Source organism: Dendropsophus ebraccatus, chromosome 1 (assembly GCF_027789765.1).
Source record: "Dendropsophus ebraccatus isolate aDenEbr1 chromosome 1, aDenEbr1.pat, whole genome shotgun sequence".
NCBI lineage: Eukaryota > Metazoa > Chordata > Amphibia > Anura > Hylidae > Dendropsophus > Dendropsophus ebraccatus.
Window position 1 is genome coordinate 216,369,728 of NC_091454.1, and position 23,456 is coordinate 216,393,183.

General features: G+C 45.6%; 1 protein-coding gene across 1 annotated transcript in view; it reads left to right on the plus strand.

Annotated features, from left to right (window-relative positions):
- Window positions 1–23,456, plus strand: part of LOC138769654 (complement C3-like) — a 97,149-nt gene that overhangs the window by 38,730 nt on the left and 34,963 nt on the right. The window contains exons 8-20 of the mRNA XM_069948267.1: window positions 119–221; window positions 4,255–4,378; window positions 4,601–4,716; window positions 6,398–6,544; window positions 6,925–7,131; window positions 8,248–8,451; window positions 12,974–13,129; window positions 13,207–13,336; window positions 13,867–13,941; window positions 14,035–14,238; window positions 15,934–16,045; window positions 18,112–18,197; window positions 23,297–23,436. Coding sequence (XP_069804368.1) covers window positions 119–221; window positions 4,255–4,378; window positions 4,601–4,716; window positions 6,398–6,544; window positions 6,925–7,131; window positions 8,248–8,451; window positions 12,974–13,129; window positions 13,207–13,336; window positions 13,867–13,941; window positions 14,035–14,238; window positions 15,934–16,045; window positions 18,112–18,197; window positions 23,297–23,436 — 1,804 coding nt within the window. The remainder of the gene's footprint in view (window positions 1–118; window positions 222–4,254; window positions 4,379–4,600; window positions 4,717–6,397; window positions 6,545–6,924; window positions 7,132–8,247; window positions 8,452–12,973; window positions 13,130–13,206; window positions 13,337–13,866; window positions 13,942–14,034; window positions 14,239–15,933; window positions 16,046–18,111; window positions 18,198–23,296; window positions 23,437–23,456) is intronic.

The window sequence follows — 23,456 nt, forward strand, 5'->3', positions numbered from 1 at the left end:
GGCCGGCCCTGCCAAACACAACCTTAGGAGAGGTGTGGCGCTATTTTTGAAATAAAGCAGCTATGTTCTTCTAATAATGTGACTGGCAGTAAAGTGATGTAATATTTTGTCTCATCAGGTATCTCTATGGTAAACCTGTCACTGGCAAGGCCTTTGTTCTCTTTGGAGTCAAGAGAGACAATGAGAAGATTAGTCTGCCAGATACCCTAAGGAGAGTAGAGGTAATTATACTTCATCATTAAAGTTACGTTTTTTTATTAACCCTAAAATTGATTCACCACCATTCTCCGAAGTATCTGTAATGCAATACAGTGAGGCGCAGGAGAGTATTTGGTTAGGTGAACTCCCTTCTGGTCAGCTGTTACGATGGTGTGGTATCTGAGTGGGTCTAGGGTCACTTGGGCACTTGTCACGGTAGCCTGGAGTGGTATAGGACCCACCCTGGACAGTCTGGTGCCTCACCAGCACAGACAAAAGAATTAAAGCAAGTTTATAGATGTGTGTGCGGGTTCGGAGGAGATAAGCCAGAGTCCAGTGCAGTACAAAAAATACTGGAAGCAACAATAAAGTCCAGTGCAATACAATTGTTACAGTCTTGCCATAACTCAGGTGCTTACAGTTGAGGTAGAGACCAGGTGCTTGTAGTGAGAAGGTTCTAGTAGAGAGAGTAAAGGAGAGGAGTTGCCAGAGGGGCCCTGCCCAATGCAGAGATGTACTCTACTAGAACAGTAGAGGTGTGAAGAAGAATAGAATACAGAATACTCGTACTCACAGATGACTTCTAGTCTTAAGCGCCTTATGCGCCCTACTTGCGAGCTACCCATCCTATGTGGGTAATACAAGGCACTGGTCTTGTTACCTAGGTTGAGTGGGCTCCCCAGCCTTCCCAGTTGTCCTGCGCTGCGCAGTGGGATACTTTTCCTAGTGCCTTTGTTCTACTCTGGTCAGTTCCTAGCACTCTGAATGTAACTGCCCTGCACGGTTTAGAGAGGTTCTTGGTGTGGGCAAGGTGATCCCTGTTTGCCTTTTTCTCCCCTTGTGAAAGGCTTAGCACTGCATAGCGGTTCTTGTGCTCCTAGAAGAAATAACTTGTCTAGTTGCGTCCTTGTTAGACTGGCTGTGTCCTCCTCCAATGTCCTAGCCGGACCGACTAACTCCTCCCACCAGGAAGCAAGTCCTAACCTCAGGGATCCATCTAACCCTGTCTGTGATTGGTGGGCTGTGTGTGTGCAGAGAAGAGAGGGGAGGAGATAGGTTGGAGAAAAGAGGGAAACGACCTGCACCTGTGAGTAGTCAGAAAGGCAACACGTGGCATATAACAGTTAACCCCTGGAAGACTTCAGCTGTGCAAGGGACAGGTTACACAGAAACACAGTAGTGACACCTAGTGGGAAAAACGCTAAGTACAGCAGTCACCTCTTTCCACTTGTGTGAGCCTGAGAGAGTTACCTTACTCAGAGGCAACAGAACTTAGAGGGCCCGTTTCGGGTCACAACGCATCCATCAGAATCTATTAAAGGGGTAGTGCGGCGCTAAACAATTGTTTACTAAATAACACACATTACAAAGTTATACAACTTGATGTCATCTTCGGACGGATGGCCAAACCGCTCTGACCGTCCCTAGTGCCGGCCACCCTCTGCCGCGTCATCAGCTACTCAGCCGCGATTGGCTGAGTATAACTGTGCTCAGCCAATCGTGGCTGAGTAGCTGATGACGCGGCAGAGGGCGTCCTGCACGACGGTCGGAGCTGTTCGGCCGTCCGTCCGAAGATGACATCAAGTTGTATAACTTTGTAATGTGTGTTATTTAGTGAATAATTGTTTAGCACCGCACCACCCCTTTAAGTTTATACTTCTGTATTTAGGTAGCTATTAGAGATGAGTGAACCTGGAGCATGCTGGAGTCCATGGAACCCAAACTTTCGGCATTTGATTAGCGGTGGCTGCTGAACTTGGATAAAGCCCTAAGGCCCCGTTCCCACTGAGCAAAGCTAGCGGAATTCCGCGACGGAATTGTCCGCCGCGGAATGCCGTTAGCCTCCCGCTCATAATGGGAGTCTATGGGAGGCGCGCGCTGCTGCTCTGTACGCGCTGAAGAATGAACATGTTCATTCTTCAGCGCGGACAGGGCAGGAGCGCGCGCCTCCCATAGAGTCCCATTATGAGCGGGAGGCTAACGGCATTCCGCGGCGGACAATTCCGTCGCGGAATTCCGCTACCTTTGCTTAGTGGGAACGGAGCCTAAGGCTATGTGGAAATCATGGATATAGTCATTGGCTGTATCCATGTTTTCCAGACAACCTTAGAGCTTTATCCAAGTTCAGCAGCCACCGCTAATCAAATGCTGATCGTTCGGGTTCGGATCGACTCGAACCCCGTTCGCTCATCTCTAGTAGCTATCATTCTAATTAAAGTAAGGACTTTCTCCTTCCTCCCCTGAAACAGCTCCATTCATATCCATAGGTCAGTACTGCAGCCTTTAAGTAAGTGAGGATGAGCTGCAATACCAGACACAGGCCATGGTCAAGAGTGGTGCTGTGTCTATAAAATGAAGCAGACACGATTTCTAATCTACCCGTCCCCGGACACACAGCAACCTTAGTTAGAACTGATGTGAGGGGCGAGTGTAGTCCCACTTTAAACAGTATTCAACTTTACATAGAAACATATCTTCAGTGCAATAAAAGTAACAACAGTGCTTAAAGAGTCACTGTCGTATTTTTATTTTATTTTTTTGCAGAAATCAATAGATTTTAAGAAACTTTGTAATTGGGTTTATTAGCCAGAAATGCCATTATCTGCATTTAAAAAACCTTTTCCCAGCCCCCCCCCCCTCTTCTTTTCCATTCACTGCAAAAAATCAGGAAATTGTGACTTGTTGCATCAGACACAACCCAGTCTGTTCTATGGAGAGGGGAGGGGGGAGGAGGAAGGAGGGAGTTAGCCGACAGCAGGGAGCAGATAACAGAGGATTACAGACACAGAGCTTGGTGACAGCTGTAATCAGAGGTCAGAGAGGTCAATGGTGACTGTCAGAGTTGATAAAGGGTGATGGATTTGTAGATTAACTCTTTGTTGTCCTGTTTTGGTCTTTTATTTAGCTCTCTCCATAGTGAAAAAAATTCACGACAGTGACACTTTAAGTATTTAGTGCAAAAATCAATAACAGAAGTAATAACTTGTAGAGAAGGAGTAGATAGAAGAATGGAACAGTAGCAGGTGTCAGGGACCAGATAGGAGGGCCCCTTGCCTAATGTAGTGAGTACTCTGCCAAGATGTGGTGAAGTGTATATAGTGTCTTGGAGAACTCCTTGTACTCACGTATAGATATGTCTCAGTTATCTTATCTGACCAGATTCTGCTACTCAGTGTCGGGTTTCCTTCCTGAATGGTAGTACTAGTCCCAGGCCTTGTTTTCTTCCTACTCAGCCGAGGAAAAATCCATAGAGAGTGTCTATCTTGCACTGTGCTCTACTGCAGTACAGTCCCTTTGATCTCTCCTACTTTAGAGGAAGGTGACTGTTCTAACGTTAAGGATCCACAGTGTAGGCAAAGGGGGGTTGCTCTCTTATCTCTGACTACCCTGGGTCTTGAGTCTAGTAACACATCACTGTGGGCACCAACTCACTAACCCTGGAAAGTGCGGTGTATAAAAGGGGGGGGGGGGGGGGTGTATAGCTAAACCTTCCTGGTGAAATACAGCTGTGCTCTGGGAGAGGTTGACACCTTGCGGTTGGAGTAAGGACCCTATTACATGGGACAATTATCATCCGGAAAATCGTTATATCATTCAAATGTAAGCGATAATCTCATTTGCAATCGTTTAGCGTTAATCGTTAAAAATCGCTTTGTCTAATAGGATCATAAGACACAGCTGTTAACTGCACTAACTGTGACACCGGATAGAGACACTTTTACGTAGGTGTAAAAAAGACACGTAGTGGGACACTACAAGCTGGAGACACTTAGGCAGAGAAGCCTTCTGTTTTGTATTCTCTCTCAGAAGAGGAACCATTAGCAGAGGAGGCCACAGCCAGCCATATGCAGTCATTTACATGAATGGCCTCGTATATAATACATGCATGGCTCAAGTTGGCCACATGCAGAGCAGCTCTACGTCACACAGAGGGGGGTCACTCCCTCTATAACATCCGAATATCCTGGATGGGTTCTCTACAGGACAATCTATTTAACCTCCTCCATGCATAGACAAAGTTTTTATGACTTTTTATGATTTTCCACTCTCAACTAGATCTCTGGTGATAGTAAAGGTTCTGCTGTTTTGAAAAGAAAAGACTTGGAGACATATTTTACAAAAGGGAAAGACATGTTAGAATGGAGAATATTTGTGTCTGTTACCGTCATTACTGAGTCAGGTAAGAGAATTACATATCACCACCATGCTGCGCTCTAATATCACTGCTATATACTTCCTCAGTGATATCCTAGTGGGCTGTGTGATGTACGTGTAGTTGGGGCAGGATGGAGCCTCTTATGCTATCCTATGTTATCCTATTCCCCAGCCCTGGCTAGTATATCTATACTGTCACCCCCCCAAGGTACTCTACAACCATGAAAGCCATCTGTTTCTCCTCCAGGCAGTGATATGGTGGAATCGGTGCTGGATGATATTTATATTGTGGCTTCTCCATATAAAATTCTCTTCACAAAAACATCCAAGTATTTCAAGCCGGGAATGTCATTCGGTTTTATGGTGAGTGCACTGGTTTTATATCAGATTGTATTGCAATTTTTTATTATATATTTTTATCTTTCTATATTTTTATCTAGCGGTAGAGAAACATGGTGAAACTGACTTGACCTGAAATTCCCAAAATGCTTGGCTTTCTCAAAATCCAGAACATTGGGGGTGGGGGTGGGGGGGTGAATCATCATGCGCCCCTGGTGTACGCCACGACAAAGGGGGAGATTCAACCTTTTTTGTGGCGTCCGCCAGCTGTATCCCCCTGCTCGCCTGATGGGAGGGTGATGGGGGGCGCGACAGGGCGGGGAAGAGGCACGGCATCCTTCGGTGCCTGATTTACTAACCCTTTCAGGACCGGTCCAGATAACGCCTTTGAGTTCGAGCCCATTTTTAAAAACTGACCATTCTTAACTTATGTGGTTATACCTCTGTGATGCTACAACTTATCCCAGCAATTCTGAGACTGTTTTCTCGTAACATATTGTACTTTAGGTTAGTGGTCATTTTTGGCCAATATCTATACAATTTTTTTGTGAGAAACGCCCACATTTCATGAAAAAAATAAAAAAAAAATAGCATTTTTCTATTTTTTTAAAAAATTTTCCCCAACATGTGGGTTTAGTTATGTGATTTAGTTATGTGATTATTTTATTGCCATTTTATTGTCATTACGCATGCAGCCATACTAAATGTGTACTTTTTTCTCTACATTTATTATTGCATTGGGGCTATGGGGATTTTATGTGTTTTGTACTTTATGTATATTTTTATTTGCGTGTGTGTTTTTTACTTTTTTACTTTCTCACCAAGAGGAATTCACTATAGGATTGTCTCATGATTGGCAGATTACAGTGCAATGCTGATCTGCTCTGTAACCTGCATAGAGTTAGGGCCCTATTCCACCGGACGATTATCGTTCAGATTATCGTTAAATCGTTCGAATCTAAACAATAATCGTTCGGTTGAAATGCAGTTAACGATTAACGACCAAACGAGAAATATAAGACCTGGACCTATTTTTACCGTTGCTCATTCGCAAAACGTTCGCAAATCGTTCGCATTGAATAGGTCATTGTTCGGTCGTTCGCAATAGATACGAACGCAATAGCGAATAAATAGCGAAGAAGAAACAATCGCAATTACGATCATAAGTAACGATTATCGTTCCATGGAAATGAGTGAACGTTTTCAGGTCTTTCGCAATAGCGGTGGTTTGAGATCGTTAATCGTTAACGATTATGCAAACGATAATCGTCCGGTGGAATAGGGCCCTTAGGGTACGTGCACACAGTAGCGGATTATAATAGGTCAGTTTTGGGCGGCAGCCCTCGGCCCTGAGCTCCTGGGGGGCCCATGGCCACCCAAAAAGACTTATTCTGTTAGTGGTGTAATGTCTCCTGACTATAGTCCTGCTGGGACTTACCGATGGTAAGCAGAGGAGAATCCTTCCTCTCTCCTGCACTATAGGTGCTGTGATCGCACTGATCGCAGCATCTATGGGGTTAACTGTCAGCATCGGAGCGCGGCTCATGTTCAGATACTAAGAAATCAAAATATTTCGAGAATTTTGGGATGTATTAGATTCTCAACAAAATATTTCATTCAACAATTTTATCCATTTTTCCCCCAAATGGGATATCCATTTATGTTTAACTTTGTTTTTAAACATTTTTGTCTTTACCGCTTTTAGGTGTTGGTCACTAATCCTGATGGGAGTCCGGCTCATGGTGTCCCTGTTCTAGCGACACCAGGAAATGTGAGAGGAAAAACTCAGGAAGACGGAACAATCCAACTTGTCCTGAATGCCATTTCAAACATAAAGCGGCTGGAGATCAATGTAATATTCCTGGTCTTACACATAGCCTGACCCTCTAGAATAGAAGGATCTTGTTAGCAGAAGGAATAATGGATGGAAAGCCCAAAGAGTCTTCAATGTTGACTTGATGGTCATATAGGCTTTGTTCACACCTACTGTTTGTTCAGCAAAGTTTCTAACCCTTGGATTGATTGAAAATGTGATATTAGACATCATTATGCATCAATGGGCCTTCTCAGAGGCTCTTCAGATACTCCAATTGGTTCAGCATGGCAATATGGAAAGTCCAGATGAACAAAACCTTACACAAACCAATTTTTTACTCTGACTTTTGTCATGTTAGTGTGCTAGCACTATATTACTACTCATCCATCATAGATATCTATCTCCTCCTCTTCTAGGTATTCACAACAGATGATACATTAACCAAGGAACAACAAGCTTCTGCCACCATGGAGGCCACCGCCTACGAACCCATTGGTGACAATTACTTACATCTCAGTGTTGCAGGAGCGGTACTAAAACCAGGAGAAAATGCTTTTATCAGCTTCATTATCCAGAACAATGACACCAATGTCGCAGATCAGATCAAACAATTCAACTATGTGGTATCTGGACTTAATTCCTTATCTTAGTTAGTTATTTATACCTAGATCTGTCTTTTACATATAAAATACATGATCTGAGGACATTATATCATTGGATTCACATCTCACTGTAAGAATTTCATTGAGAAAATTGTCTCCTTCCTTCCCCCAGTTTTTAGATGCTGCTTTTGCTGAAGACACTAAAAACTGTGTGAGCTGTTTTCTCTGTCTCCCCCTCTCTTCTGAGAGGGCTCATGTAAACAATGTCCCAGGTCAGCTGAGTTTGCTATCTTTTTGTGACCTGACAGTGATGAACTGTCCCGGCTTTACAGAGAGCAGAAATAGCCTGACAGAACCCAGTAAGCTATCTCGGAAGAGGAAAGAAGAGGAGAGCAGCTCACATGCAGTTTTCTGTGTCTTTAGCAAAAACAGCAAGCTCAGAACCAGGGGAAGGAGACAGAAAAGTTCATGAAATACTGTATATGGAATGAATTGTTAGTCTCCAGGAGGTGGGGTGATTTAGAATGTATTTAACCTAACCGGATAACCCCTTTAAGCCTAACACTACTCCTGCTTGCTTGATTGACAGTCAGCTGGTTCCAAATGTCGCACCTGCACACAGTTTGTATTAGGATTAGGAAACAGGGCCCAGCCTGCTGTCAGTCAAGCAGGTTAAGGAATGGGAGGGGAAGCGAGGAGGCGTTAAAGCCCTCCACACTTCAGAGGCTTAGGAACACCTCTTTGACACTTTACACAGGAGAATAGAAGCATTTCTCTACATTCTGGAAGCAGAGATGGACTTTGTTCCTAACAGCTATCTAACAGCGTCAGCAGTATGGAGTGTGAATTTACATAAAAATGAGAAAACACCAGAAGTTTTTGAAAAATGCCAAAAAGCAGGAAAAATTATTGGGAGATTTCTTTTTAGTCATTTTCTGTAACATTTTTTTCTACTACTTTCATCTACTTTTAGACATGCTAAGTGACTTAGAGAAAAAAACTCTAGCCCGTAGATTATTATGTATACAGATCTGTACGACATGGATCCATGTTGGAGTTGAGTTGTAGTAGTCATAGTTTTTTTCTTATGCTGAAAAGTCAAGAAAGTTCTTTGATGCCAATATTTTTCTTCTATAGATAATGAATAAAGGTAGAATAATAGAAGTGGGGACTCAGGAGAGAGGGAAAGGCCAGACTGCTGTGACTATGTCCCTGCCGATAACAGAAGAATTTATCCCATCATTCCGCATCTTGGCATACTATACCGTGACAACCAAAGCAGGCCGGGAAATTGTGGCCGACTCTATATGGGTTGATGTGGCAGATACCTGCATGGGGACGGTAAGGAAATTTGCAGTTGTCCGGGGTGCTGGATATTGGTGTTGCACCAGCTTGTGGGCTTTAATGTTTCCAGGCGACTTGTCACAGTGTGGTCACCAGGAGATGTAACACCCACCCCTGGACCCACGGGCACCAAACCTTTGGTAGAACAAGTGTGAGGTGCAAGGTGAGGCGACAAAGACAGTTCCACGATACAAAAAGTACAACAATGCTTTACGTACTCTGTGCAATACTACACTCAATATCCAACAGGCAACTTGAGGTAAAAAAAAGAGTAGTAAAGTTGAGGTAAAGAAGTAGCAGTAGATAGGAGCCATTGTCTAATTAGTACAGTACTCTGCCGGTATGTGTGTGAAGTGTAACTTAAAGAAATCCTCATACTCACGTTTAGATAAATCTGTGTTATCTGACCATCTTCCATCTGCACAGTCCAGGGGCCGTCCTGTGTGGTAGTACGAGTCCCAGGCCTCTGTCTCTGGGTGAAACTAACTAGTAAAAGTTTTCTTATGTAATCGAGTGTTGTCAGTAGATAGTGGCTAACCTGTAATCTGTGCTCTACTGCAGAGCAGTCCCTCTTCCTCTCTTCTTAGAGTGACTGTCCTAAAGTTAGGATCCTGGCATAGGAAAGGCTGTTTCCCAAGTCTAGCAGTGCATAACTGCTGTAAGTCTCTCTCTCTCTCTGCAACAGGTGTTGTTTAGTGATGAGCGAATAGTAAAATATTTGAATATTCGATATTCGTCCGAATATCTCCCTGATATCGAATATTCGATCCCATTAAAGTCCATGGGAACAAGTATTCGATTATTGAAAAACATCTATTCGACCACTTGGAGGTTCACCAAGTCCACAATGACACCTCAGGGAAAGGGGATTTGAACGCTTATCGAATATTTTTCGAATATTCAGCGTACTATTCAATAATCTATACTATCGAATACCTTACTATTTGATCGAATATCTATTCGATCAAACAGTATTCGCTCATCACTAGTATTGTTTCTTCTCTAGTTAAACCATAACTACCTCCTGACTCCCGACATAAGCTACTCTGCTCTCTCCAGGAAATCCCTACCCTATATAGGGTTGTGTGACCGGAAGTGTGTGAGAGAGAGTGTAAAACAGGCTAAACCTTCCTACATGGGGAGTGAGACACCTAGTGGCTGGTCTAGGGCACAGCAACTAGCTGCACTAGCTGTGGCACCTGAGTGAGCTAGCTTTACCTGGGTGTGTAAAGACAAGAAGGACAAACACTAGTAGGACACTACAAATTCACTATTAGTGATGATTGCATAATAAGTATTATGTTATGTTTACAAGAGAGATATGCAGCAGCTTGCAGTCCTTCTCTGACACATTTCCATCTGCTTCCCAGGACCTGGGGAGACTCTTCCAGAAAAGGGTGTCAAGGGGCACCTTTCCGTTTGCCCTTAATTTTTAGTATTATTTTAGTACATTATTATGGGGGCAGCCATCTTGCCTAAGATTGTTATACACACATATGATACCGACCTATACTTGTTTAGCTGTTATTCAGCTGTTAAGCTCTAAGTATTTTCAGTTACTGTGTAAGGCAATGTTCACACAACGTATATTTTCATAAAAGTACGTCCGTTGTTGCCGATTGCAGCAACGCCAGTGATTAATATGAAAATATATGTTACGTTGCCGTCTAAAGAATCCCGGCTGGAGCGTATCCACATAGTGTACGCTCCGGCTGCGATCTCTAGCGGTGCTGCAGAAAACTGACATGTCAGTCTTCTGTGGCCGCTATTCATTGAATCGCGGCCGCAGAGAACTGGTTAGTGCACACAATAAAGCGCGCAGTTCAGGCTGCACACTCCATTGTGTGCAGTGGGGAGTTCTGATGCGGGCGCACACTGATGCGCCCACATCAGAACTCTGCGGCGGTAAAGATCATCCGGCCAGTACTGCAGTTCCGGACGGGATGATCTTATCTGACACCGGCTGTTCCGTGAACGGCTGGTGTCATACAATGTGTGAACATAGCCTAATAGTGTATACCAGGGGTACTCAACAACTTTTAGTGAAGGTCCACTTACCGGGGTCTATTGTCAGGTGAAGGTCCGAGCTGAACGTCAGTAGGAAACGTGTTTTGTTACTTTACACAAACGTTCAACTATTTACATACAGAATTGCTGCTTATTAGCGGGAAAACTGGAATTTTTTCTCTCTCACCAGCACTTTGATATTAGGTACAAAGGAGGTGACTGCCCTGGTAGTATATAGCCCCCCCCCCCGTTGCTCCCCCAGTAGTGTATAGCCCCCTGTGCGCTCTCCCCCTGTAGTATATAGCCCCCTGTGAGCTCCCCCAGTAGTGTATAACCCCCCTGTGCTCTCTCTCCCAGTAGTATATAGCCCCTCTGTGTGCTCCCCCAGTGGTATATAGCCCCCCTGTGAGCTCCCCCCCAGTAGTATATAGCCCCCCTGTGAGCTCCCCCCAGTAGTATATAGCCCCTCTGTGAGCTCCCCCCAGTAGTATATAGCCCCCCTGTGAGCTCCCCCCAGTAGTATATAGCCCCCCCTGTGAGCTTCCCCAGTAGTATGTAGCCCCCCCTGTGAGCTCCCCCCAGTAGTATATAGCCCCCCCTGTGAGCTCCCCCCAGTAGTATATAACCCCCCTGTAGTATATAGCCCCCTGTGAGGTCCCCCCAGTAGTGTAGCCCCCCTGTGCTCTCCCCTGTAGTATATAGCCCCCCTGTGCCCTCTCCCCTTATAGATGGTCCCCAGACAAAAAACAAAAGAAACAAACCACAACTCACCTAGCATCTCGCTCCCTGCTGCGGCTGTCTTCTTCTTTTCTTCTGTCGGTCCGGCCCCCGGCTGATATGCGCTCTCTGGGGACATCAAGGGGATTCCCCAGCAGAGCGCGCACCCAGAAGTACAGGCGGGCGGCGTACCCTGAGGTCTTTGGTGCGCGCTCTGCTGGGGAATCCCCGGGACGTCCCCAGAGAGCACGTATCAGCCGGGGGCGGGCCGACACTGCCCCCGGCCCCACAGGCGTACTGAAATCTAAGGACAGTACGCCCAAGGGGCGGGAGGCATTGCGGTGGGGAGCGGGACCTCCGTACCGCCCCGGATCCGGTCCGTCCCAAGACGGACCGGATCTGGGGCGATTAGGAGGTCTGACCAGGGGTCCGGACAGCTGGCCTCCGCGGTCCGCGGTTCGGACCGCGGTCCGCCAGTTGAGGGCCCATGGTGTATACAGAAAGAGACAAGCAAATAGGAAAATATCTCAAGATAAGGTACAGGTTCTACAGTTGTCTCTGAGCTTCACCTCATTGTCTGCAAAGGTCAAGCTGTAGAAGATTTTTCCTCCGTGTACAGAGTCTCCTTAAGACCTTGAACCTGCTACAAGTCACTACTCCGGTCCACACTCTGAGATTAATTTAAACATTCTATGGCTAAATTCACACTACAAATAATTTCATTAAACAACAGCCGTAGTTGCAGTTTTGAAACCACGGACGTTATTTAATGAAATTGCAGATTACATTGATTACTATGGAATCCTGGCTGGAGTGTATAGACTCTGTATACACTCCGGCCACAATTCCTTGCGGCCGCAGAAAAAAACTGACATGTCAGTTTTGTGTGTCGGCTATTCATCGAATAGCGGCTGCAAAAGACTGACAGAGCCGACAATGTAAAGTGTGGCTGCGGCCGCACTTTACATTGTCGGCTATGGGGATTTGAAATGAGAGCACATGGGAAACTAAAAGAAATGAGGTTTATCCGGCCAGTACTGCAGTAGCGGCTGGGATAAAGTTCCCTGACACCAGCCATTCTGTCACACGGCCAAGTCACAGAACGGCCATTGTCATACTGTGTGTGAACCAGCCTTTACTTTTATCTTCTACTCCAGGGTTGGATAATATGCTTAAGGGCCCCCTGGCAGTGCTATTTTATTGGTAGGCCTCTGGTTAGAGATGATGTTGAGTGGCTTGCGTGCATCCCTCTGGGTATTGTGTGACAGACCTGCAGAGTTGTTATGAAATGACCCAGTGTCCTGGCATTGCCTCTGAGCTCAACCTGATCATCTGTAAAGGCCAAAGGCTCATCTGGAATACTTTGGATATGCCATAAGGGCCCCCTAGATGTTGGTACCACTTCTTTGACTCTCTGGCCTCTTTGCAACCACCTGGAGGTGATGGGGAAACTGAAAAATGCTGAATCTGACAATTTACACAATTTGTGTAACTACTACCATTGATTTTAAAAGGAGTTGCGCAATCAGTCATTAGAAGTAGTCACAAACAGGCTGTAGGGGGACGGGCAGCCCTCAATCTGAATAGAGGTGGTACCAATATCTAGGGGGACACATAGCATATCCTGTGAATATACCGTAAGTGTCCCAGATAAGTGTAACCCTTTCAGCCTAGTTGCATACTTATTCACCACTGATCTACATATGTCAGAACTACTACCAGTCTACCAACCCCACAACACAGCTGGATTGGAGATAGAATTTTAATATTTTAATGTTCCACTGTTTTCATATAGCTGGTGGTAAAAGGCGAACAAGAATATAAGGAGCTGCCACCCTTAGCTTACGTGAAGCTGCAGCTACAAGCAGATCATATGGCGGCTGTCGGACTGGTGGCCGTGGATAAAGGTGTTTATGTCCTCAACGATAAATTGAAGATCTCCCAGAAAAAGGTGATCACAATAAGAAAGGAAATCACAAACATTATTATTTGTTCAATATACAATATTCACTGAATTTCTTCCTTAAGATCTGGGACCAAGTGGAACAAAATGACATTGGCTGCACACCAGGGGGCGGTGCTGATACGTCAGGAGTGTTTTATGATGCCGGCCTTACCCTGCAGACAACCCTCAAAGGGTCAACTCCGCAGAGATCAGGTGATCAACTGACCAAATGAGAATTAAAGTGTTTAGCAGTTCTCTTCCCTGCTTGAGTGGACGAAGTTTAGTCAACTGCGGCCAGAACTGATCAGAAAGGGGCTTCTGGTGACCATCTGACTAGGGATGGTCCGAACCCTCCGAGGTTCGGGTTCGTATGAACCCGAACGCTCGGCATCAGATTCCCGCTGTCTGCCCGCTCCGTGGAGCGGGTGGATACAGCAGGAGGACCGCCTGGAAAACTAGGATACAGCCTATGGCTATTGCTGTATCCCAGTTTTCCAGGCAGTCCTCCCGCTGGATCCGCCCGCTGCACGGACGGGCAGACAGTGGGAATCATTACCGAGAGTTCGGGTTCGTACGAACCCGAACCGAACTCGGTTCGGACCATCCCTACATCTGACCATCCTCTGAGAGGATAAACCCTACTAGATTACTGCTTTATGTATGTATAATAAATTTGATTGGAACAGACATTCTGTAGCAAGAGTTACCAATTTGGTTATTATTCTTTTTTACCTTTTCTACAGAGCCTTTATGTCCACAAAAAGTAAAACGTACACGGAGATCTTCAGCCATACTGATTCAAGAGCGGGACAAAAAAGGTAAAATTGGGACAATAAGTAGTCAGTCACTTGTTTATATCTTCTGTTGGTGAGCAGGTACAATGTCTGCAATGGTCTATCTTCTCCTTCTAGGCTCACAATACACAGGAGTGGAGAAGGAGTGCTGCCAGGATGGTATGCTTGACAGTCCTATGGGCCATAGCTGTGAACATCGGGCTCGCCACATCTTGGATGGACAGAAATGTATTGATGCTTTCCTGGACTGCTGCAAACACATTACAAAGCAAAAGGAACTCGAGAGACAAGATGATGATTATGATGATGAATATGAAAGAGGTAAGTAGACATAATAGAGGGCAAAATGTATAGAAGAATGTATCTGTCTGATGCCATCTAGGCTCCAGGTCAGAACCCAAGGGATGAATCTAATTTGTCGATTATTACCAGTAGGAAGCAAAACAAATCTGCTTCATCTCTAATTTCCAGAATTTTCTTAATGTGGTTTTCCGGACAGTAGAGGTTGATGAACTATCCACAGGATACCTTATCAGTCACTGATCAGTGGAGTGTGGACATCCGGCACCCTGGTTGATCAGCTGTTCGGCAGTTGCACTAAACAGTGTGCGGGGCCATAAATGAGGGCAACTACAGTTCACCTGCCTTGCAAGGAAACAGTAGCTGGGCCCCACAAAGTGAACTGAGCCAACTTCTTCTGGCTACATTTACTGTGTAGTATGGGCGCTGAACAACTGATCAGTGGGGTTGGCAGGAGTTTGCATCAATGGTTACCACTATGCTGCACTACATTGCTTAATGCCTCATAATGGGAGACTATTCAACAGAATGATGGTTGACCTCAGGGAGATCAATCAAAAGACAGTGAAGACACCATCACATGTTTCTCAATTTCTCAATGTCAGCGAATCTAGGGACGTTGCCCCCTGGAAAATTAAGTATGCTAAAATACTTTGGAGACACCATCACATGTTTCTCAACGTCAGTGAGCTAGCCAGACCTTCCTCCGGGAAGAAACAATCAAGCCAAGGGGGTCTCTAGTCAAGGAAACCACCTTCCAACGAGCAACAATCAAAAAAAGACAGGACTTGTTAAATCCCCCAGCAAGGTATCCATCCACAAACAGCTGTTTCAGGGTATTTGCTCCTCATCAGTGTGGAGTAGCATACTTTGCAAGTCCTGTCATTTTTTGATTGTGGCTTGTAGGAAGGTGGTGTCCTTGACTGGACCACCCCCCTTTGGCTTGTTTGTTTCTTCCCGGAGGAAGGTCTGGCTGGCTCACTGACATTGAGAAACATGTGATGGTGTCTCCACAGTATTTTTGCTTATAATGGGAGACTGACTGGAGAACCAGAGGGACATCAATTGCCAACCATTAGGTTAAGGAACCAGAGGGACATCAATTACCAACAATCAGCTTAAAGAGACTCTGTCAGCAGGTTTATGGTTTCCTGTCTAAAGGTTGCATGAAGTAGTGACAGAGAAACTGAACATAATGACGTATCACTTACCTTGTTCTGTGCAGCTGATCCAGGAGATATCTTTCTGAATAACATGGACAATAAGTAGTCCTCTCCATTATGTGCATGAGCCCAATAGCCCTCATTATTCATGAGAAGCAGAAAACCATGCCCACCAACTGCTAATTGGCAGTTATCTATCCATGCTGTGTATAGGCAGTCACCAATCAATCAGCAGCTGGAGGGCGGGGCGAGGGGTGTGGCAAGAATCCTATTCTCCTGCATATTAGGAGAACAGCTGAAGAGAGTGATGTAAGTAATACACCGATCTGTTCAGCATTTCAATCACTAGTTTATACTGCCCTCATTTAAGGCAGCATAAACCTTGCGACAGATTCCCTTTAATTTTCATCCAACCAAATTTTCTAAATGTGAGTTTAAGCAATGCACTGGAGAAGCCCTTCTGAGGACCACAACCCCTGTAGAAGAGTCTTGGACTTATTTTTGAACTAGAAATTTGACATTCTATATGTATAAAGCTTCTGTTTTTTCCTAGCTGAAGAAGATAGGGATTATATTGCTGAAGCTGATTTAACATCAAGAACGCACTTCCCTGAAAGCTGGCTATGGAATATATACACAATGAAGGAAAGGCCAAATGCCGTAGGGTAAGTATAGTATAAGTGCTTGATATAAAGAGAATGTATCACTTAGTTTTTTTCTTACTGACCAGAGCCCGATACTGAAACATGCTTTTTTTTCTATAAATCAGTATATATTTTCTGATTGTAATATTTTTTGTACACTATTTTTTGCACCCCTGGTTTAGACAGCTGAAAACAGGAAAAAAATATTTCATGCTAATTAAAAATCCACGGTGGTCTTAGGCCGTGAAGGGGATAATGCGGTTGAGGGGGTCAAAGTTTATTGAAGTGACAGGGTCGCTTTAACACTCTCAATGATATTACCCACACATACACAACTCTGCAGCATGCACATGCCAAAATTTGCAGGGGTAAGGGGGAAACATAGCAAACAATCCCTACTCAACTCTCCAGCACTGGCTCGCCGCTCCGGGACCCCCGCCAAGCTACAGGACCTCCCTTGGGTAAAGAACACCGCTCGCTGCCAAGCCCCCGGTACTAATACCCCTGCCAGACACCCCCCTCCATTATTATGTGGGCCAGACCAAGTTCCTCCCTGTTGGGCTGAAAGCTAAAACCGGTACACTCCTAAAAGAGGTCATAACTTTGCAACCTGAGGTTATAGGGAGACTTTTCTGGTACCATCAGATCCGGCTGGGCCCCCAGAACATTTGGAGACCAAACATGGCTTATATACCAAGCTTTGACTACTACATAGTTACATAGTAAGGTTGAAAAAAAGATATGTCAATCAAGTTCAACCAAGGAGGGGATGGGTAACTTCTACATTCTATACATTTATGTTACTTTGGTCTAAGAACTTGTCTCCCCCTGTAGTGAATCCCTCCACTGTTTTTGCTTAATCCCTTAAAGGGGTAGTGCGGCGCTAAGAAATTATTCACAAAATAACACACATTACAAAGTTATACAACTTTGTAATGTATGTTATGTATGTGAATGGCCCCCTTCCCGTGTTTCCCGACCCCCGCCTGTGTACCCAGAAGTGTAGTGCAGTATACATACCTGATCTGTGTCGACCGACCCCGTCTGTAATCTTGTCAAAGACGTCATCTTCGCATTTATGCTCAGCCAATCGCGGCTGAGCACAGTTATGATGCGGCAGAGGGGGGCCGGCATGAGGGACGCCAGGAGCGGGTCGGCCGGCCTCCTGAAGATGACGTCTTTGACAAGATTACAGACAGGGTCGGTCGACACGGATCAGGTATATATACTGCACTACACTTCCGGGTACACGGGCGGGGGGCGGGGAACGCAAGAAGGGGGCTATTCACATACATAACATACATTACAACTTGCAAAGTTGTATAACTTTGTAATGTGTGTTATTTTGTGAATAATTTCTTAGCGCCGCACTACCCCTTTATTCTCTCCCCATAACTAAGATGCTCCATTCCCTTATTAGTTTAGTTGCCGTCTTTGTACCCTCTCCAGCTCCAGGACGTCCTTTCTACTAATCGGTGCCCAGAACTGAACAGCGACTCCAGATGAGGCCGCACCAAAGCTTTATAAAGCCGTAATATTATATCCCTGTCCCGAGAGTCCAGGCCTGTTATATACATGACAATATCCTGCTGGCCTTAGAAGCAGCTGACTGACATTGTGTGCTGTTCTGTAGTCTATTATCTACAAGTACACCCAGATCCTTCTCCATCCGCGACTCTCCCAGTGTAACTCCCCCTAGGACACATGATGCATGCGGGTTATTAGTGACCAGTATCTAGTTCCACATATCTCCCTATCTGGGGTCTTAGAGAGGAATGAGACACAGAAGGGCATTTGGCTGGGCCAGGCGATCCAGAAAATGTAACTGTTGTGCGGCTAGAATGCACAGTAATTGTATAACTTATCATGGAATTACTGCTCCTGTCCATCTGCCTATTTCCTCCAGCTCCATGCAGCTAGGTCCCACCAGTAAGGGGTCCTGATAGCAGAGCTTGGAGTCTGTACACTAGGAGAGGTGGGTGATCTAACACCTGAAGGGCGTACTTCATTCTATACCCCTCACAATGGGTATTAATGATCAGACATATTGAGGTTTATACTTTAAATCTTTATTGCCTTTTTTACAGAGTTTCTACCAAGGTCCTTGCATTTAACTTACCAGACTCAATCACCTCATGGGAGTTTTTGGCTGTGAGTCTATCCGAAAGTAAAGGTAAGCTGCTTCTACTTGTTCATGTGAGGAGTCTGTATTATAAAAAGGGATGGAAGCGAGTTTTCATACACATAGCAGGTAAGGCAGGAATAGACCAGACGGTTTAGAGATGATGGGGAGATTAGAGATGGGTCGATAACTGGCTGTACACGAGGAATCCGAAGATTTTTTTTTTTTTGTAATGGGGTAACGATGGAACATTTGAAAGTCAAGAGAATGATGCCCAAAGAAAGGGAGAGTGTCAGGAACCGGACAGCAGGACAAGACAAGACAGTGAGCCCTGATGCTGAACCCAGCCCACTGTCCCTGCCTACTTGCCACAATCCGCCCTAAGATGGTGGCGAGCAACTGGGCGGTGGTCCCTGCACTGGCTAGGTAGGACACAAGGACAAGACAGACAGACAAAACACAATAAAGAATAGTCTACAGTCCGGGTCACAACAAACAGGCAGCAAAGGTACAAAATCACAAACCAATAGGCGTAGTCAAAGTCCAGGCAAAATGGTCAGGGCAGGTGGCAAACAAGGGAGGTCAAGAAATAAGGCAAGGATCAGGGAATGCAAATACACAGAAGATAGAAGCGGGCAGAGAAAGTCAATAACCAGCAATGAGTGCACAGACTGAGGTTAGTTATATAGAAGGTCAGGGTTTTGGTCCAGAACGTAATTGGACCATCCCCCCTGAACTCCAAGCACAGACACCTGAGAACAAAACAGATCACTGGCAGGAATACTTGTCAATCACAGCAGGACCAAAAACAGATTAACCATAACATGGCCAGACAGAATTCAGCAGGTGAAGTCGGGTGTGTCACCAAACAAAGTGAGTAGATAAACCAGTGTTCACATACAGCAAAAACAAAACACAGAGCAGAATACAAGAAATTCAGCGCCTTCTCGGCCGCACAGCACGAGCCGAGGGGCGCATAACACTCCCCAAAGATACCATCCTGACAGAGAGATTAAAAATTTTAGTTAAGTGAGTAGTGAAAGCAGGAGAGAGTCTGGACGAGGTGTGAGGGAGCAAGTAGGAGGTCTCCACAGGAGGTATGGTGTCCTGATATCAAAACCGTTGAGCTTCTTCTGTGTCAGGGTAAAGAGGGGTCTGATGATGAGAGACAGTTTTTGGTCACTGAGGTGGTTGTTAGATCAGAAGTAAGGTGAAAACATTGGGTAAGGATCTGGAAGAGGAGGGGTAGGACTGTGAGGTCACTGAGAAAACCAGACACAGCCGTGCAGATGCAAAGGGAACTGCATTGTTCCTACAGACAGGAAGAGGCCATGGGGAGGCCGGAGGCTGAAGGCAGTCTTAAACAAGTGGTTCCAAAACTGTTCCCAAGAGCACCCTCTTGCGTCAACCTATTGTGCAGATGGGTCGATCTTCATTGGTGTGGGACTTTTTTAATGCTCTGAGGACAGGCACATTTTCATGTGCAACCTGTGCTGTGCAAAGATAAGCAGGGAAGCCACCACTAACAAATTAACCACCACCAGCATGATCCGGAACATATCAAAGGAGCACCAGACTAGGTGGAACCAAGGCCATAGTCCGCAACCAACACCTGCGTCAGTTTCTTCACAGTTTCCTCCTTTCTCTTAGATGCTGGCAGTGCTGTTCTAACCCCTTCCGAGGACACAGTCAAGTGCACTTCACGCTCTTCACCTGCCCCGGAAGCATCCTTGAAACAGGCTTTTTTTTACAGGGTAATCCACATCGCCCAACAGGGTTTCCTATCCCAGCATTTAGCTCTTAATACCCCAGAGCTTGGAGAGAAAGTGAAAATATCTTGCCACCTACCCACATGCACAGGCAATTACCATGGAAATAGCCCATGGAATGTCCACTTAACCACTGGCACATGGACCAGTGCTTGTGGCCAGGGGATATATTACCCTGATGACACTGGGGGAACATGGTGGAGGCTGGGAAAAATTTGGACCCAAGGTCGGACCCAGGGCACATGTTCTACCTACCCCAAGGACTGTGGGCACTACCTCGGCCATGGTTTCCCCAATAGTTTTTTTCCACTTTCACCATCCTCTCCTAGTCCATCTCCCCCTTCACATCCCAATCATGCTGCCATTAGTCACAAGCTGGAAGGGCTGCAGCACCACCTAACCCTGTGACCCTCACATTACAGCCATTTTTGGCATTAATGGCACCTTTCTCGACCCTGGTATAGGGAGAAGTTTACTTATCTTCTTCCCTGAGAGAAGTACCCAACTCCAGGTATACCACAAGGCCCTGGTGAAGAAATTGCTCAAAGCCTTCCCATTTGACAATGCTACAGGCAGAGGACTTGGTTGCATGGGCCAACGAGGAGGGGAGATGAGGAGACCGGGCAGCTTGGCAAACACAGAGGAACCCTATCCAAGATGTGAAACATGTTTAAGACACCCAACCATGATAAATCCAATGACAGACATCCTAGGATGTCACGGATGGACAAGTTCTGGAAGATGGTAAGGGAGTATGAAGCGGATTGAACCATCGTCCTCCCAGATCACTGAGCGCCATTCAACTACTGAACGTCAAAGCTGGACACATAGTAGCAGTGGAAGGGCCGCACTCCGAGGGTTCGGTGGTGCTTGTGGTGGATATTTCCAGCATTGAGTAGAGAAGAAATCTTATGCAGCTGCTGTAAATCTTATGCATTCGCGCACTGAATAAATGAACAAGAACCTATTGGTGAGTGCTGGGTATCCTTCTCTACCCTCTTCTCTATCCTTCTCTACTGAAAAAAGGCGTGTGCATATGTATTCAGCCATTTTGCTATGAAGCCTCTAAAATGTTCTGGTGCAACCAATCTCCTTTAGAAGTCACACAAAGTGAGATGAAGTCCATCATGTGCAATCTAGATGTCACATGGTCTGTCAGTATATAGACACTTTTGCACACTTTTTCTGAAAGGTCCCAAAGGCTGCAACATCATTAAGCAAGAGGAACCACTAACCAAACAACACCATGAAGACCAAGAAGATCTCTAAACAAGTCAAAATTGTTGAGAAGTACAAGTCAGGGTTATTAAAAAAAAATATTCAAATCTCTGATGATCCTCCGGAGCACCATCAACTCTATTATCATCAAATGTAAAGAACATGGTACCACAACAAACCTTCCAAGAGAGGACACCCACCAAAACAGACCAGACAAGGCAAGAAGGACATTAACCAGAGCGACAGCACAGAAACCAAAGGTAATCCTGAAGGACCTGCAGAGTTCCCAAGCAGAGACTGGAGTATTTGTCCATACAACTACAATAAGCCACACACTCCATAGAGCAGAGACTGGAGGATTTGTCCATACCACCACAATAACCATGCACTCTATAGAGCAGAGCTTGGAGGATCTGTTCATACGACCACAATAAGCCACACACTCCATAGAGTAGAGACTGGAGGATTTGTCTATACCACCACAATAACAATGCACTCTATAGAGCAGGGCTTGGAGGATCCAATAACCTGTACACTCCATAGAGCTGAGAATGGACTATCTACTCATACCACCACAATAACCATACACTCTATAGAGGAGTGACTGGAGGATCTGTCTACACCACCACAATAACCGTACACTGTATAGTGCTGAGAATGGAGTATCTATTCATACCACCACAATAACCGTACACTCTATATATCGGAGACTGGAGGATCCGTCCGTACCCCCACAATAACCATACACTCCATAGAGCAGAGACTGGAGGATCTGTATATACCACCACAATAACCTGTACACTCCATAAAGCAGAGTGTCAGTCCGGCTGGTTGCTAGGGGGTGCACCAGTGAATGCTTTTTTTTTCTTTGAATTTGTTGCTTTGAATATTTGTTCTTGTCGCGGCTGATCAGCACAAGGGTCCAGTACAATGTTATGCTGACTGGCGGCCAGCACCACCAGTCAGCTCTGTGTATTGTTGGGGGCTGGGGTTTCTCCCCCAATCACGCCTGGGGCTGGGACTTCAGCCTCTATAAAATTACCACTCCTATCAGGTCTCATTGCCCGCAATAGGGCCTCTTTAAGTCTGACTAAGCTGGTGTTGTATCCTGATTGTTATTCCGTGGTTTTCCTGATTTTGGCTTGACTTTCCGACTATTCCCCTGACTTCTGATTTTGTACTGCGACCTGGCTTGTTAACCCTGAGTTTATTGTGTTTGTTTGTCTTGTCCTTGTCTAGTGTACCACATATATTAGTACAGTAGTCAGTCTTCTGGTTGGGGCCGGCCTGCTAAGAAGCCGATAACTCCAAATGGAAGGGACAGCGGGGCAGGGGACAGCGATAGAGCTTCACTTGTCCTGTGTTCTTGGGTCCCAGCCTAACACAGACTGGAGGATCTGTCTACACCACCACAATAACCCGTACATTCCATAGAGCAGAGATTTGAAGGGCTATGCCAGTAGGTGTGAATTTTAAATTTTTGTGCACATGTTAAGGGTGTCTTCACACAAAAAAACTGCTATAGGGAAGGCCCCTATCACTACATACAAGCAGTGGTCTGAAAGACCGCTGCGTGCATTTAATGCAGCCGCCCCCTTAACTCCTTCGGCTCCCGCACCGTTCCTGCACCGCTGTCTCCATACATTACCTGGCTCTGGCTGCACGGGGTCCCGGGGTCCTGCTCTGCCGCCCAGCCAATCAGTGGCTGCGGCTGGGCAACACACTGATTGGCTGGGCGGCAGAGCAAGACGCCGGGACCCCGTGCAGCCAGAGCCAGGTAATGTATGGAGACAGCGGTGCGGGATCGGTGCGGGAGCTGAAGGGGTTAAGGGGGAGGCTGCATTACATACACGGAGCGGTCTTTCAGACCACTGCTTGTATGTAGTGATAGGGGCCTTCCAGGACCTCGGCTCATAGCAGAAACTTGCAGCGAGTTTTTTGCTGCGAGTCGGTATGTGTGAAGGCACCCTAAATAAGATTTTAATTTTAATTCCAGGTTCTGAGGTAGCAAACAAAGTGGTAGTGGGAGTGGTAGGTGAATACTTAAGCAAGCCACTGGACGCACCACTAGTTGAATAGTGAATTGCTCAATATTTTAAGTATATCAATTTGTAATTAGTTGATTTTATATTTACATCTTCCACTTCTGTATTTCCCTGACAGGTATCTGTGTGTCTGAACCTTATAACATTCAGGTGATGATGAATTTCTTCATTGATCTGAAGCTTCCATATTCTGTGGTGAGACATGAGCAGGTAGAGATACGGGCCATTCTCTACAACTACGGCGGCAATCCACTTAAGGCAAGTAAAGCAGATTATAG